Consider the following 13,925-nt stretch of genomic DNA (forward strand, 5'->3'; position numbering starts at 1 on the left):
ATAGCTTCAAATGCATCACAGAATTATTTTAGTTTTTCAGAACTGAAGTACAAGATTTTGTTTTCATAACGGTACATATATTTCAGTTCTAAATGAGAGAAAAATGCACTTTTCATCTAAATATGGGCAACATCAGTAACTTTTCATTCATATTTTCATTTTCAAAAATTTATATAAATTTGTCTCTATATTAACTTAGTGGTCCTATACCAACATACAAGCTTCTTTAGTTATCAGTTTATTATTCAAAATCTCATCTAACATTTCTTAGCCATTTCACAAGAAGTTCTCTTTAAAAGAGTTTGCTTGAGATACTGATCTTTTTTTCCCTGCTGCCTTTTCACACAACTGATTGGCAACAGTGTTCAGATCTTCAATGTCTGGTTCAATTCATGTCTCTCTTTTATCTCATCAATTTCATCTGAAACACTTTTTTTATTTCTCTCCTGTTTTTTCTTTTCTTCCTTTCTTGTTCCAAGTAAGAGTCATACTTTATCTAGACATTCCTGCAGAAAGCAGCAAGTCCTTACTGAGGTCCACATTGTGAATGCTTCCAACATCTGTGACGTGGTCAACTATCAAAACATCTTGGGGAAACTGTTTTTTCTTACACTGTCACTTTCTTATTTGTGAAAATACCTCATCCCGCTGCTGCCTGACCATGTGACAGATTTATGACATCATCGTTTGAAATATAGTGTTCATGAGGCCTTTGTAAGTTCAAGGGTGGGTGGGGCATATTCAACCTCACTTCTCAGTAATAAGTTCCTTCTCCAGTATATTAGAACAATTCATTCTTTTTCTTGATAAACAAAGAGGCAATATTTACCTCCAGTTCAGAGTTATAAACCAACATTTTACACTTTTCACCTTTCATGTGCAACTTTATGACAGATTCCCCATGTATGAAATGTCATTTCACAATCATGACAATGGAGATGACCTTCCATTTACCTCCCTTTAATCCATCTATTGCATACTTTATGCCCCATTCTGAATTGTACACACCGTTCTTTTTGTTCATGGTTTATACAAATTTTGATATGCTTGTTCAGCAAATGACACACATGCTTGTTTGCTTAACTTTCACCAGTGCATCATTTACTTGTATCCTTGTTAAATTAATCCACCTATAGATAATCACAAACTTAACAAATTCGGAGCCCACAACACACCATCTTACTTTCTTTTAGATTGAAACACTACATGTTTACATCATTACAATTGCTTCTAGGATTTGAAGGAGTTTTCAAACAAAATGAAGTAACATTCAAAGGCGATTAGGTTGACACATTGTTTTCTTGTCAGATAATCAATCTGAGAGAGAGATGGCAGCCACACATGGGTAAATCAACTCAACCACTGTACACAGGTTCACCTTTTAAAATTTGGTTTTGGACAAATACCATGCACCAAATATCAATATTGTTGTTGTTATTATTATTATTATTATTATTATTATTATTATTATTATTTTTAAATTATTAATATTGTTTATGTACACTATTCAGCAAAATCATAAAATATGTATATTACTGTTTTCTCCCAAATTTATGTTCCACAAAAAATTACTGTATTCTACTCAATGTAATCCATAAATTAAATGATCACTGACTTGAAATAATCACTGATTTTAGTTTGTTTTATACAGAATGACAATACAAGAATTTCACTACCGACATAACAGTTTACTTATGACTCTAAAACTAACTCTTTCATCTGCCAACTTCTATAAGTTTCACCTTGAAACAAGCATATTCCCTCTCTACATCAATCTGCAGGCATATTCCCTCTCTACATCAATCTGCAGACATATTCCCTCTGCACTTTCCTCTAAAATAGTAGACTTCTCTTGCATCTCATCTTGGCTATGTGAGAGAACAGCAAAGACCAAGTCATCCAGTTGCTCCCACAACATCCCTTGTATGCCATTTCTCCTGTCCTCTGGTGGTTTTCACAATCTAATCTACTGCCAATAGAAACAGAAATGGTAACTGCAAACATCCCTGTCTCACTCCAGTTCTGATGTCAAACCTATCCAGTGGTCCTCCTTTATGAATTACTTCACACATGGTCCCCTAGTATGTGTTGCAGATTAATGCAATAACTTTCCCTGGTATCCCATAATTCTTTACTATATGCCATAAGCAGTCATGATCGAGGCAGTCAAAAGCTTTCAAAAACTCTCCCTGTAACTGTTGTATTCACTAAGATCACCTCTCTTTGGTATTTTAAAAATAATGCTTTCTTTCTATTCCTCTGGTATTTCCTTCGTTTCCCAGATCCTTTCTACCAGTTGGTACAGCAATGTTGTAGATGTGTTGATGGCTGATTTTAGTGGTTCTGCAGGTATTCTAACTGGACCTGCAGCTTTACCCTTGTCCAGCATTTGGATGATTTTCTTGATTTCTTCTCTCATTGGCCTTTCACAATGAAATGGTAATGTATCTGTAAAGGTCAGCACCTTAGACCACTAAGCTAACAAGAGTTCTTGATAATGTCATAATGAGATTTTCTCACCCTGCTTTCACTGGGTACAGACTTAATCTGGAGCTACATTCATAGCTGCCAACCTTCCAGGCTCACAATTAGTGAAAATAGGGATAAAAAGTCGTGAACTTAAACATGAATCAGTGAAAAATACCATGACAATAACTCCATCCACTCTGACCGTCAATACTACACTATATCAAGTTTGCAAAATAAAAATAAAACACTACATACATGCAGAAATATTTATTTATCAAGACATGATACTGTGGCAGACCTGAACTTCCTTAACTGCTCGATCGTAAATTTGTTTTCTAAACAGTTCCGACTTCTTGCCTGCTGGTTGATCTTGGGGACTAAAATTGTTGACAAATTTTATGCAGCTAAGGAAGCCCTAAAGTCTGTCTTATTTTTCCTCACTAAAGAAAATACTCTTTCGCTGTCACTGTTGCTGTGAGGAATGCACAGGAGCTGCAGCATTTTTGGTTCTTCCACAGGAAAATCTGGAAGCGATTTTCAAGTCCGGGAACATTTGTCAGAACAAATGTTTAGCATGGTCTACAGCTGACAAAGGTAGATTGTGTTCGACAAGAAAACTCACAAATAATGCTTCAGCATTGGTAGCCTGCAGGTCTTCCGCCAATTGTTTAAAATATTCCAGAGCTGAAATCTGCGAATTCTTAATTTCCCAACTTCTACCTGTTTTTTGCAACCGACATTCTTCTTCACATCGTCTCTGCGATGGCAAACTGAGTGCAAAAAGCATGAATGAATATCAATGTTTAATGGCAGAATGCACGGCCAATGTTTGATATATTCCAAATTAAACTTCACTTTTTGAGTAATACATTTCTTTTTCCTTGGTGGTGAAGACATTTTCAAAATCTTACATGCGATGCTGAATGATAACTCAAATCAGTGTTTTGACGCATGTGCGGAGCAAATTTCCGGTTAGGCCCCAGTTTCTCTCAAAAGCATTTGTAAAACTACTCTTATACATATAGACTAAAATAGGCTAAAATGCTTGCTACTGGGCCAACTGTACTAATCGGCTGTAGATCTACTAATATCGTGACCAGCAGTACCGAATCGTTTCGGCAACTGCGAATATCACGACTAGCGCTTAACGGGAAATCAGTTATTTTATTAAAGATTTAAAATAGTTGAGGATTGGAAAATTCGTGAATTTTTGGCTTACGGCGTGAATCGCTGAAAAAGTCGTGAAATTCACACCAAATTCGTGAGGGTTGGCAGCTATGTACATTATGTAATGACTGGGATGTATAAGGTCTTGTCTTTCTCTCTTATGAAGTCATTTGCTTTTTGATAATTACTTAATTCTATAGTTCTTATAAAGGTCTGTATTCTTTATTGCTTTACTAATGCTACACTTTTAAAAAATCCGCAAATACGGTGAATATGCCACTAATACTAATCCACAAATACGGTGAATATGCCACTAATACTAATTCACAAATACGGTGAATATGCCACTAATACTAATTCACAAATACGGTGAATATGCCACTAATACTAATTCACAAATACGGTGAATATGCCACTAATACTAATTCACAAATACGGTGAATATGCCACTAATACTAATCCATAAATACGGTGAATATGCCACTAATACTAATCCACAAATACGGTGAATATGCCACTAATACTAATCCACAAATACGGTGAATATGCCACTAATACTAATTCACAAATACGGTGAATATGCCACTAATACTAATTCACAAATACGGTGAATATGCCACTAATACTAATTCACAAATACGGTGAATATGCCACTAATACTAATCCACAAATACGGTGAATATGCCACTAATACTAATCCACAAATACGGTGAATATGCCACTAATACTAATCCACAAATACGGTGAATATGCCACTAATACTAATCCACAAATACGGTGAATATGCCACTAATACTAATCCACAAATACGGTGAATATGCCACTAATACTAATCCACAAATACGGTGAATATGCCACTAATACTAATCCACAAATATGGTGAATATGCCACTAATACTAATTCACAAATACGGTGAATATGCCACTAATACTAATCCACAAATACGGTGAATATGCCACCAATACTAATTCACAAATACGGTGAATATGCCACTAATACTAATCCACAAATATGGTGAATATGCCACTAATACTAATCCACAAATATGGTGAATATGCCACTAATACTAATCCACAAATACGGTGAATATGCCATGATCAAAGATCTCATCATCTATCAGCACATGTTAATTATTTTGGTTATTGAGGTTATCCAATTATTATTTACATTGTCAGTTATGTTTGGCTTTTGGCTGGAAATAAATTTCTGATTAATATTTATCATATTTCAATTTATGGACAGGATAAATAAGTTTTACCTTATAATTAACTTTGTAATTCATTTGCCATAATGCCAACAGGCAGCATGATAAAAATGATAATGATTTGGGTCTATGTATTTTTTGTACAAAATGCTTTTATAAATATGAATGTACATAATATTTTAATAAGAACCATGAATAAAGAACAAACTATAAATATATCAATTAGAGGTATAAACCTGTTGAAAACTGGCTCTCCTGCACAGATCACATTCTGTAACCACCTGGCTCAAGCGACCACTTGTGTACGCATGTGCACATGTGTGTGTGTGTGTGTGTGTTGTAGTGCAGAATACATTCTCAATTTTCAATTCATCTTAACATTTCAACAACATTTTCCAATAATAAGTACTAGTTATTGGTTCTTATTGACACAACTGTTGAAAAGATATCTTTGCCTTCAGGGTATGACCTACCTTGCATTCAAACCCCTCCTCTTCCTTTCTGGGGACTTGCTGCCTGCAGCTGCTGCTTTCCGTGGGTGTCTGAGCCCTGTTGCCCCCTCTGGAAGTGCATCAGCTGGAGCTGCTGGGGTTTCAGGGCTTTCCTCCTCAGCCTCCTCTTGTTCAGTCTAAGTAATAAATTTCATCATCATCAACATCATCCCAACAAAGTTATCAATAATTAAAATACTAATTTAGAAAAACTTTTTAGATGATCCAGACAGACAATCAGGGAGGTTCATTAATGCTAATTACATACAGAAATAATCATGTCACTAAATTCAATGTATTACACTGAGTCAAGCCGATGAAAAACTGAAGAACTGATAAGTCATTGCATCTAAAATAGTTTCTGATACACACATGTATGCACACACACACACAAACACTGAGACCATAGGTATACAATTTTGTCCCTATACATAATTAAAATTAAATGCATTTCATAATTATCGTAACATTCACAGTAACTTATTTAACAATTCAGATTCAAATTTAAAAAGCTTTTCATGATCTAGATGGATAGGATATATCAAATACTGCAGATGGGTGTGGGGGTGAGCTGAAAATGCAAATTTCTTCAAGTGAAAGAAAAGGCACTCCCTGGACAATGTGCCCTTGATGCACCATTAAATTCATTACAAACATCAACCATCTTTACTTGCATAAAAATCAAATCCAACTGCAAACATCATAGAGCCTGATCTGGCATTGTATGATGTGCTGACAAATCAGGATCTATGTTTATCTGTTTTACTGATTATTCCTAACAAGCTGCAAAGACCCAGATCTGACAGCACATTATGTGATGGCAGATCTAAATCTGCGCAGCTTGCAGTTGAACTCATCTTGGAGGAAGAATATATATTAATTTTTCCATGAATAACAAATAAGTGAATGACAGTTCCTTTTACTGAACAATCAGAGAATGGTGATGATAAATGATAAAGATATAAAGAAAGAATTTTCAATGTTGATTCATTAACATTTAATATTATGAATGACCAAATAACAAAAAAAGAATCAAGATAAATATTATGAAATAAAAATCTGACCTGACTTCTTTTTGACAATATCAAGGTTCTATTTACTCCACATCCTTGAATTTTTTTATTTAATCCTGTACAGGTTTACAGGGTAGGGATCTCAAATGTTTCAAGGTATGACCAGGGACTATGTCTTGAGGGTTGGAAGCTCTATGTTAGGCCTGCCTGGTATGTGGCAGACATAGATATGGATTTGTCGATGATGACAAGACCTGAGAAATCCCTAACCCAAAAGGGAAAGGTCTAAACACAGGTTCCCCCTTGCTTTCAGATGTAATTGATGACAGAAGGGTTGCTGGAGAGAATGTATATGCTCTTTTCATAGTGTCTCTGATCAAAAATGAAATGTATTCAATATGGGAATGATATGTAATAATCACTCCCTTTAAGGCAAAACCCTCCTCACTTCTAGGAAGGTTAGCACCTTTAGTCCATTGTGCTGGCATCTTTGCAGATTGTGATTTCTGGCAGTTGATATTGCAACATGTTGCCAACCATAAGCAAGGGATATAGCAAGGCTATGAAGATCTGTTCTGTTTGTGGTTTCTAGGGTGATGGCAGGTATGTGAAGATCTGTTCTGTTTGTGGCAGCTAGAGTGAGGGCATGGCTGTGAAGATCTGTTCTATTTGTGACAGCTAGGGTGATAGCTATTTGTGGTAGGTAGGGTGATAGCAAACCTGTGAAGATCTGTTCTTTTTGTGGCAGCTTGGGTGATGGCAAGGTTGTGAAGATTTGTTCTGTTTGTGGTTTTGAAGGTAATGGCAAGGCTGTGAAGATGTGTAATGTTTATGGTTTTTAAGGTGATAGCAAGGCTGTGAAGATCTGTAATGTTTGTGGTTTCTAAGGTGATGGCAAAGCTGTGAAGATCTGAAATGTTTATGGTTTCTAAGGTGATAGCAAGGCTGTGAAGATCTGTAATGTTTGTGGTTTCTAAGGTGATGGCAAGGTAGGCACACTCATAATGGCAGGGACTGTCAATTTTTTCTCTTACATGGATGGGGTTTCTGTCATAAGAGATTCAGCTAAAAAAAACTACAGCATGGTGGGTACATCAGTAACCATGTGCTCAAGTCTGTTTTTTGACAGTGATGGCGACCCTCAGACCAGCACATTCACATGCAATCTGTACTGGTAGAGTGGTTATCTTTTTCAACTTCAAACACTTGAGGCCCACTTGCCATTTCATTATGGTAAACGCATGAACAGAGAGGTTTGCATTGCAAATCCCTGTATCCATTAGGGAAGATCATTAACACAAATCCCTGTATCCATTAGGGAAGATCATCAGCATAAATCCCTGTATCCATTAGGGAAGATCATTAATACAAATCCCTGTATCCATTAGGGATGATCATTAGTGCAAATCCCTGTATCCATTGGGAAGATCATTAGCACAAATCCCTGTATCCATTAGGGAAGATCATTAACACAAATCCCTGTATCCATTAAGGAAGATCATTAATGTAAATCCCTGTATCCATTAGGGAAGATCATTAGCGCAAATCCCTGTATCCATTAGGGAAGATCATTAATGCAAATCCCTGTGTCCATTAGGGAAGATCATTAATGCAAATCCCTGTATCCATTAGGGAAGATCATTAACGCAAATCCCTGTATCCATTAGGGAAGATCATTAGCGCAAATCCCTGTATCCATTAGGGAAGATCATTAGCGCAAATCCCTGTATCCATTAGGGAAGATCATTAATGCAAATCCCTGTATCCATTAGGGAAGATCATTAGCGCAAATCCCTGTATCCATTAGGGAAGATCATTAGTGCAAATCCCTGTATCCATTAGAGAAGATCATTAGCGCAAATCCCTGTATCCATTAGGGAAGATCATTATATTCTGGACTTCGGTCTTGGCCAACAAATGACATTTTTGTATTTCTGTTACTAAAACAAGCCAAAATGTGGCAAACATCTTTTAACTTGGAAGGGCTGAATTGCAACGTAATAGATTTGCTCCTAATAGATTCAAGAACTTTTAAAAATCAGGACTTTAAAAGTCTTCATTTGCTTTCCTGACATTGGCTGAATTACCATAAGCTAAACGTCTGAATTACACAATTATTTAAAATCACTAGGAATTTAACTGACCTGTAAAGTATTGTTTTCCCTCATCTGCGTCATCAGCATGTGGAACAGGTTTTCCAGTGGTGTGCCACTCTCTCCACCTGGTGTATAGACCGTTGCCTGGAAACAAATAAGAAGTATCATACATGAGATGTTTTACCAGAAGAAAAAAAATGTTCAAAATTAGTAAACAAAATATGGATAGAAAGAAAGGTTTCTCAGAGTTCCATGCATACAAAGTCTACAATCAAACAGTGGCCCAATGGCCTTCCTGGAAATAAATCTAGAAGCCCGGCTTTTATTTTATTAGCTCCAAGAATGTGATGTGAGATTGTAAGCATTCTTTTCTTTCTTCATTCAGACTACAGATCTCTGTAAATCTCTCTCATGTTCATTTTTAAATCAGACTGTTGTTTAAACAGCTGAAAAATGTCTCTTTTGACAAAAAAACTATGTCCATATTTGCATGTCACTGAAAAACATACCAACAAAATCTCTCAGATTAACAGAAAACAGATGCCTATTAATAATTTCCTTCCATCTAAATAAAGACAGAACTAATTTACAACAAAGAGATTTTCACATAAAAGTGATTTTTTTAAATTCACTGGTTGATACATGTACAAGTATGATGACGCTTTGATCAGATGATAAAACTTGCTGATTTATCACTTTTTTATGTATCAAAATTTGAATGTTTTTGAATCATACCAGAGTAAATTGTTTACTACATGTATATCCAATCTAATTGACATGGATCAGTACATAAAAATGTTGAAAAAGTTGGAAATAACAATCATTGGTTATAAACTTCTAAAAAACCAGTACAGTGTTAAACATTATAAACAACATTTAAAGCGTTTTGAGACCATTGATTAAACAAACAAACAAACAAGACAAAAAATATTTTATGAAATTTCATCACATAAATGCAACCATCAGTCAAAGGAGGTTTTATACCTATGATATTATAGTATTCACAAACTTTCCCGTTTGTTTGTACCTCCCTACTACTGACAAAAAACAAATGGCATCAAACATATAAATAATGTAAAAATACTGAGACATTTCATTCAACGATTAATAACTTCTGACCTGATTATTGCCAGGGGTCCCCAAACAGTCAACTTATAGCCATTTCAAGTCAAACAGCAGTTACTTTAATACTATGGTCACCATATCTGCAATGGGGCTAGTCCAAGTTTACAAGTAACAGATGTGATATAGTTCACTTAGATAATCTCAATAATTCTGTAAATTTGGGAGTTACACCTCATTAAAAACTTTTTTTTTAAACCTCCTTTTTATTTCTTCAATTTGTTTTAGACATATTAAAACTAGACGTTACCAATATTGGACACGAACAACACTGTTTTTTACTGAAATGGAATATTCTAGAAACCAGAAAAGAACAGTGAGCAGTCCATCTGCTTGTTTACATTGCGAGCTTCTGTTTAGGTTTAACATCACCAAGTTCACAGTGTCACATATCCCCTGCGGACAATCAGGTTACAAATTATAAATTGATGAATGAAATGACTAAGCTTTGTGCATTTTTTTAATATCCTTGATGCTTCTTTGCTTTGAAAATCAGTATAGAGGTACAAGCAAATGGGAGGGCGTGCAAATACTATACTCAATTATGCAGATTATTACAATATAACCTTTGTGCTATTATAGTTTTAGGTAATTACTTTACCTTGTTATTTACTGCTACCATCAAATTAGTTTATGTAAGGACAATTTCTTTAATGGATAATAAAGTAATAATTACATGGTTATATGATAGGGATCTTAACAGTTAATGACCAAATGACAAGATTTTGTGACATGAAATAATTACATAGCTTTAGGGTAGTGATCTTAACAATTAATGACCCAAGGACAAGATTTTGTGACATGAAATAATTACATGGTTATATGATAGGAATCTTAACAGTTAATGAGCCAAGGACAAGATTTTGTGACATGAAATAATTACATTGTTATAGGGTAGGGATTTTAACAGTTAATGACCCAAGGACAAGATTTTGTGACATGAAATAATTACATAGTAATAGGGTAGGGATCTTAATAGTTAATGACCCAAGGACAAGATTTTGTGACATGAAGTAATTATATGGTTATAGTTTAGGGATCTTAACAGTTAATGACCCAAGGACAAGATTTTTTGACATGAAATAATTACATGTTTATAGGGTAGATATCGTTAATGACCTAAGAACAAGATTTTATGACATGAAATAATTACATGGTTATAGGGTAGTGATCTTAACAGTTAATGACCCAAGGACAAGATTTTGTGACATGAAATAATTACATGGTTATAGGGTAGATATCTTAAAACATTAATGACCTAAGGACAAGATTTTGTGACATGAAATAATTACATGGTTACAAAACGTTAATGACTTAAGGACAAGATTTTGTGACATGAAATAATTACATGGTTATAGGGTAGGGATCTTAACAGTTAATGACCCAAGGACAACATTTTGTGACATGAAATAATTACATAGTTATTGGGTAGTGATCTTAACAGTTAATGACCCAGGGACAAGATTTGTGACATGAAATAATTGCATGGTTATAGGGTAGTGATCTTAACAGTTAATGACCCAGGGACAAGATTTGTGACATGAAATAATTGCATGGTTATAGAGTAGGGATCTTAACAGTTAATGAGCCAAGGACAAGATTTTGTGACATGAAATAATTACATAGTAATAGGGTAGGGATCTTAATAGTTAATGACCCAAGGACAGGATTTTGTGACATGAAATAATTGCATGGTTATAGGGTAGTGATCTTAACAGTTAATGACCCAGGGACAAGATTTGTGACATGAAATAATTGCATGGTTATAGGGTAGGGATCTTAACAGTTTCCATGTAATGACCAAAGGGAAAAATTGTTACACGAAATAATTACCTGGTTTTAGGGTAGAGAAGAGAGCATAACAATGTATGTAATGTCCCTGGGGCAAGCTTTTGTGACATGAATTTTTTTAACTCTTGTTCTTTTGTAAGAAAGATATTACACTGAGTCCACTTGCAAATAAAATTTTTACAATAAAACTACTTTTGCTAATTTAGTTTTCCAAATGACTGGAAAATAAAGGATAGTTTTTATGGCCCAGTGTAAGTGAATGATCAATTTGTGAACTGTATTTCCTTCACAAAAACTAAACAAATTCATGCTTGTTAGAATAAGGCAATTTCATTGCATGCTGTATCTGACATACGTCAAAATCAAATGAAGGTTCAGGTGGCTGTAAGGAAATGAACCTAACAGCCCAGCTTAAATCAGATTGTAGCTAAAGCAATCTGTAAAAAAAAAAAAACCTAGCTGCCCAGATTAAATTTTGTAACCCTGAAATGACACATTTATAGATAAACTGTTATCTTTTGGCATTAAGGTTTTTTGTTACTTTTAGTCATTAATAATTTTTCTTTTGCAAAATATTTGGATAATTACATTTTCTAAACAAAATCGACAGAGAAGAAATCACAAATTCATACATCAGCTGAACAGGCTATCTGAATTCAATCTATGGCAGCCCTGACCTTGCTTTCTGGTAGCCACATGGACTAAAAAAACAAATTATTTATCTGTCATTGGCATATATTACTAAAACACCCTTTTATGAACCTAACCGGTGAGTGTTCCTCCTCATGAAGCTTTCGAGCAAGTTCTTCATCAGCATGAGCCAGCTCTTCCTCCAGTTCTTTTTGGAGACGTCGTGCCATTTCTTCATCCTCCTCAAATGAGGTCTCATTAAGTTCTCTATTCAACTGACGTGCATAAGCCTCATCTTTTGACACACTATATGGCCTTTCTCGGCTGCCTGTCTTTGGCCTGACAGCTGCATCCTTGCTTGCCATTTCATAACCTTGTCTTCACTGGTTAACAAGTTTTCATCATTTTGGTATGCTAACTTGATATTTTATGATGATTCCTTGTCCTGCAAAGAAAATATTGAAATTTAAGTTAAGTGATACTGCTAAAGCCAAGTAAAAAGTATTACTACTACTGCTGATGTAATAGACACACACATCTTAATGAGTCTACATTTATCTCTGGGTCCAAGTTCATATAAAATACTGTAATTAAATTCTACATGCGTCTCAATCCAAATGCACCTGTAGCTACTAAAATCTACCAAGAACATCATTATTGTTATCTTGTTATCAGTCTGAAAAACAGATCTTACATGTTTTTTCATTGGGTGAGAACAGGGGGAAACGACACTGAACCTGCAAAGTGGAGAGTGCTCAACATGGACAAAGGGAGTTAACTCCTATAGCATGTATATACATGTGATGTGGGTCACTGTTTATGACATCACCACCAATATGCTTACCAAAAATGGCTATAAAGCCCACAAAAACCATCGGTCAGGAAAGGTAGCAAGTACTGCAGAAGACTACAACAAAATTAGCATCTAAATCACATTTAAAATACTTCAAACATTACAAAATTTATATTTTTTCCCCTTCAATGTCAAAGAGTTATCAAATTTACATGATCCCCACATATTTTGCCTGGTCACATGAATTCTCTAACTTGTCATACAGAGCTGTGATCTAACATGCCTTATGACTTCTATAGACTTTTCATGAAATTTATGTAGATTATCAATTTTTCTAAGTGCAGATTTACTAAATACTGAAAATATCCAAGACTGGGCCAGGGAATGAAAATGGTAGTTGAATGAATATACATTATTTGTCAAGTTAAAGCACAACCAAAACTAAAAACAATGCCCACTCCGGTCTGAGGTTGAAAAATATGCCAGCAGAGCTAGGTGTGTATTCTTCTACATATGATTCAAAATGAATTGCCCGTGTTTCTGTAAGATCTGAACCAAATAGTGGTCTAGTAACAAAGTCAGTTTTTCTTGTAATTCAAGATTGGGACTCTCCCAACAACTGGACAAGTGATTTGATTTAGCCAATGAGGTGACATAATATGCTTTTGTTACAAGATAACAAGCAACCTCAAGTAAACATAGCCAATGTTCCTGCTGCAGCATCTGTTAAAAAAGTGATGTTTGATTATGTCCTTTTTAACTCACATTATAAATTTGGTGTGAATGATTACAGAATATATAGATAAATTCAGATACAAGGAGAAATGTCATTGGACTACCTTCTTTCAGTAAAAAGAAACTCAATTAAACATTTTACTAAACCATCAAAGCTCTTATCGAGTCCTGCAAGAGTCTGGTTGAGTAATACTACTCAGCTTTGAAGCATCATGTTGGAACACTAAATGCAAAGTGTGATTTGGGTCTATGTAGTCAACAGACAATGCAAAATCATATATGTGTTCTAAGCAGCTGAGGCAAAGTCTAATCTGGGTCAAAGCTGTCAGAGACTGATGCAAATCATATCGATGTTGAATGCACTTGATGTAAAGACAGATCTGGGTCAATGCTGTCTGTGACTGATACAAATG

The 13,925-nt window shown here is 35.0% G+C and overlaps 1 protein-coding gene across 2 annotated transcripts in view; it reads right to left on the reverse strand.

The window, feature by feature from the left end:
• The window catches only part of LOC149779898 (uncharacterized), a 48,609-nt gene that overhangs the window by 15,715 nt on the left and 18,969 nt on the right, over nucleotides 1-13,925 (reverse strand). For both annotated transcript variants that reach the window (XM_089936585.1, XM_089936584.1), the window contains exons 2-4: nucleotides 12,122-12,429; nucleotides 8,490-8,585; nucleotides 5,315-5,469 (exon numbers count right to left, since the gene is read on the reverse strand). In XM_089936585.1, the coding sequence (XP_089792711.1) occupies nucleotides 5,315-5,469; nucleotides 8,490-8,585; nucleotides 12,122-12,349 (479 nt within the window). In that variant the 5' untranslated portion in view covers nucleotides 12,350-12,429. The remainder of the gene's footprint in view (nucleotides 1-5,314; nucleotides 5,470-8,489; nucleotides 8,586-12,121; nucleotides 12,430-13,925) is intronic.

Source organism: Sinohyriopsis cumingii, chromosome 16 (assembly GCF_028554795.1).
Source record: "Sinohyriopsis cumingii isolate HCF-2022 chromosome 16, ASM2855479v2, whole genome shotgun sequence".
Taxonomy (NCBI): domain Eukaryota; kingdom Metazoa; phylum Mollusca; class Bivalvia; order Unionida; family Unionidae; genus Sinohyriopsis; species Sinohyriopsis cumingii.